Source organism: Saccoglossus kowalevskii, chromosome 8 (genome assembly GCF_978046115.1).
Source record: "Saccoglossus kowalevskii chromosome 8, keSacKowa6.1, whole genome shotgun sequence".
NCBI lineage: Eukaryota > Metazoa > Hemichordata > Enteropneusta > Harrimaniidae > Saccoglossus > Saccoglossus kowalevskii.
Genome location: NC_140648.1, coordinates 18,598,011 through 18,601,344, shown reverse-complemented (window position 1 = coordinate 18,601,344; position 3,334 = coordinate 18,598,011). Strand labels below are relative to the sequence as shown.

The window sequence follows — 3,334 nt, the reverse complement described above, 5'->3', positions numbered from 1 at the left end:
TCCAGAAAGCCTGGACATTTTATCAGAGATCAGCTTTTCTATTAAACTCTGGCTTTATCCTATGCACTGTTACCTCGATATAATGAAACTCGTCTGTTATAGAGAAGTGTTCATTATAAAGGAGTTTGTTGTAATAAGGTTGCAGTGTACTTAGAATTGTATACATTTGATTAACCGTATTTTTGTTTGGTGCAACATTTCGATTATTTTTAATATGAACAAAACATTATGCAGCTTTATGTAGTGAAATGTGATGCAAGTTGACTTAAGTGCTGAAAAGGTCGGGTAATTTCATACCTGTGAGTGGTACAGTGGTTAGCACGTTTACTTTGTCTCTGAACTCTGTTGAGATCCGACACTCCACAGTATGAATCGCACCAAAGTGTCCCATAAGCTTGGAGCAGTGAAGGTTGGGTCATGTCTTCCAAGAAGCAACAGATTTGCAAGAGAGGATCAACTACTTAGTTCTCGGGCCTAATAAAGAGTCACTTGTTTTCAAATGCCGTAGGCGTTTTAACGAAATGCAGGAACGTCACCGGGCAATGTCCATGTAATGCCACATGAGGGCGTTTACATGCTATAACAGTCTCTCGGGCTTTACAGCCCTCGCTTGAAATGCTTTCGGCATTTCATTAACATGCCTACGGTGTTTGAAAATAAGCGACTCTTTATTAGGCCCGAGAACTGTCAACAGTCATACCTCAAAGTATGCCCTTAGACAGTACGCTGTCGCATCGACCTCTGCTGCGCATCATATATTAATCTACAATACTAAGCATTCATTCAAGAATAAGTCAGACAATTAATATTCTGTCTTTAAAACACAACCACCTTTATTCTTAAATGTTAAATTTAGTTTTGTACACGCATCACGTCTACTTCAACTCTTTAACGTTGAGACCTGCAAAACAGAAAAAAACAATCACCTTGATGATACTTTATTTTCTTCCAGGAAAAATTGAAATTTGTTTTTGATAATTCTTGACCATGATATCACATTTTTCAACTTCCCTGTAGAAGTCAGAGCTTTCACATGCTATGATTTTAACAGGATGTGTGGTAAAACAAGCATTTAATTTTAATACTTCACTCACTCACATTTGTAAATGTACATTTAAGACAAATTATATGCACAGACATATGTATAAAGTGTACTTTGTAATGTTGCAGTCAAAAATAAACATGATTTCAGTAAGAATATCATTGATATTTTCGTTTCGTTCATACCCTGCAGTTGAAAATCAGTGTTCTCAGAACAGTGTGTTAGTACCATCTCAGACTGAGACCCTCTGTGCTTTATTTACAGCCACATTGGTCTGACACCACCAGTCATTAAATCCAGACTGCCACAGTGGTTTATTTCCACTATGCCATTGCTGACCTTTTAAATCAAATTAAGTTGCTCAAATCATAAATCTTTACATACAAATTTAGCTGTATGCAAACTGGAGTTTTTTATAAGTGAATAATTTAGTAAACGCACCTGGTGGCAAAGACTGCTTCAGTTTTTCCGCCTTTTCCCTGTCAAAGATAACCAATGTGTAGAGAAACCGACTGCATCGAACCTTGAATTTGACATTGTCTTTGTTTTTCTTAATCTTCACAGCTAGGAAAAGAATGAGAATAGAAACATCAGCCATTTTACAATGTGATACCACATACATGTTGCATTATCAGGGGTTTCACAAATGCATTTAATACCAGGCCATCATCATGTGAACAGTCCCCAAAAAAAAAAAGCCCCTCGGGAGTGCGAAGTGTTGCAGCATGATTGGCATAGGTGGTCGGGGGGCATTAAGTAGACTGCCAATTTGGGCTTGTAGCCGAAACTCCTGATTATACAAACGTGCTGCAAGTTTTTTGAAAATTTGTATATTTCATCTAACAAACATTGTAAGGAACAAACATTGGTGGTTGCAGCTGAACTTCCTCCCAAGGCTTATTAGAAAGATTTTTTCAAGGGCATCATTAAACAGTTATAAGCAAGTGGCATAATCGACTTTCTATACTCACATTTGGCATCTTTCCTCCTTGCTGTTAGCAGGAAGTCTTTGATCTCTGAGATTTGTTTCGGCTGAAAATGAAGTTTACAAGGGTTTTGCATTAGTAGCTTGCAACAAGTGAAACTAACTACATGCATTTCGAAAAGAATATTTATAATTTCAATGGAGATTGAACAAAATTACTCACCATGTTTATGCGCGTGCTTGATCGGAGAAGAATAAGAAATCTGAAAGAAAAACAATTCTTTCTGAGACTAATGAATAAAACGTTTCTTGGAGTAGAAAAGCCAAAATTAATTTTCCAGCTCCAAATTTGTTAAGTTGTCATTTATTTTCAAAGGTTGAACAAATCAAAATAAAATGTTTTTGTCATCCACAGTTTCATCACTCTAATTATTACAGCCTATAATTTAAAAGAAATTTTGGGACATTTCTTTCACTTTTTTTTAATTTCCAGTCTTTGATCACACAAATAAATAATTTTGAATAAAGTGACTAGTGTACATGTTTAGTTCAAAAACACTAGTTGTACATTATGCAACACAGTAAAAAGGTATTATTCCTGACACAAAATCAAAGAATTACATCATTTTTTTATGTTTTTGAATATATGGTTGTTCATAACGCTGCCTTGAAGTTGGGAATAAAAAATGATATATTACACGAGTCGATATAAAAGTAAAACATGTGATAGATTATTGATTATTTTCTTGTGATTAATTCTCATGTTAATACATTATCTCATCACTCACTAGAGTGAAATTAGATGCAGATGGTCGAAACATTTAATCGATTTACTTGTTCCATACTGTACGCGTCAAGGAACACCTTTTTGAAACACCCTTTTTCAACGCAGTCATGGGGGCAGCCATTTTGGATTGTAACGCTCAATCCCAAGCTTGAGAAAAAATGAGAATCTACGCGAATGGAAAATAATCTAACGTATAATTTGGTGTTGACAGTACCTAAATCATACTCGAGTGACAACTTTGTGATTTTACATGAATTTTGTGCGTATATGACGCTGATGATGGCCGATATACTACAGCAATAGGTCCACATACCTTCCTGATCAGAGCTTGTTGGTAAAAGGACCGGTCACCCGGATGTTCATTCACAACATCAAACAGCGCCACCAATATAAAAACGAAAGACAGCAGGCGTGTATTTATTTATTTATTTATTTATTTATTTATTTATTTATTTATTTATTTATTTATTTATTTATTTATTTATTTATATACAGAATTCATACACTAAAAAGGAAGGAATAAAAATGAACTAATCTTCTGTTACAAAACAATCGCTTTTAATAGTCACTGTTATGCCGA

The 3,334-nt window shown here is 35.0% G+C and overlaps 1 protein-coding gene across 2 annotated transcripts; it reads right to left on the bottom strand.

Moving 5' to 3' along the window:
- Nucleotides 1–808: 808 nt before the first annotated feature.
- LOC144349423 (large ribosomal subunit protein eL38) lies at nt 809–3,122 on the bottom strand. Of its 2 annotated transcripts, none has more exons than XM_085502292.1 (5): nt 3,068–3,122; nt 2,191–2,230; nt 2,014–2,074; nt 1,484–1,606; nt 809–901 (listed from the first exon to the last, which is right to left on the bottom strand). In XM_085502292.1, the coding sequence occupies exons 2-5, from the start codon at nt 2,191–2,193 to the stop codon at nt 876–878; spliced, it is 213 nt and encodes a 70-aa protein (XP_085358418.1). In that variant the 5' UTR covers nt 2,194–2,230; nt 3,068–3,122; the 3' UTR covers nt 809–875. The 2 variants fall into 2 exon arrangements, with proteins under 2 accessions (XP_085358418.1, XP_085358419.1); XM_085502293.1 differs by having other exon boundaries at nt 2,969–3,087.
- Nucleotides 3,123–3,334: the final 212 nt, after the last annotated feature.

Excerpts from the sequence above, each read along its gene's own strand:
- LOC144349423 (XM_085502292.1), bottom strand. Across the intron at positions 1,607-2,013 it reads AAGGAGGAAAGATGCCAAAT|CTGTGAAGATTAAGAAAAAC; the intron begins GTGAGTATAGAA and ends TTCTTTTCCTAG. Across the intron at positions 902-1,483 it reads GAAGCAGTCTTTGCCACCAG|GTCTCAACGTTAAAGAGTTG; the intron begins GTGCGTTTACTA and ends TCTGTTTTGCAG.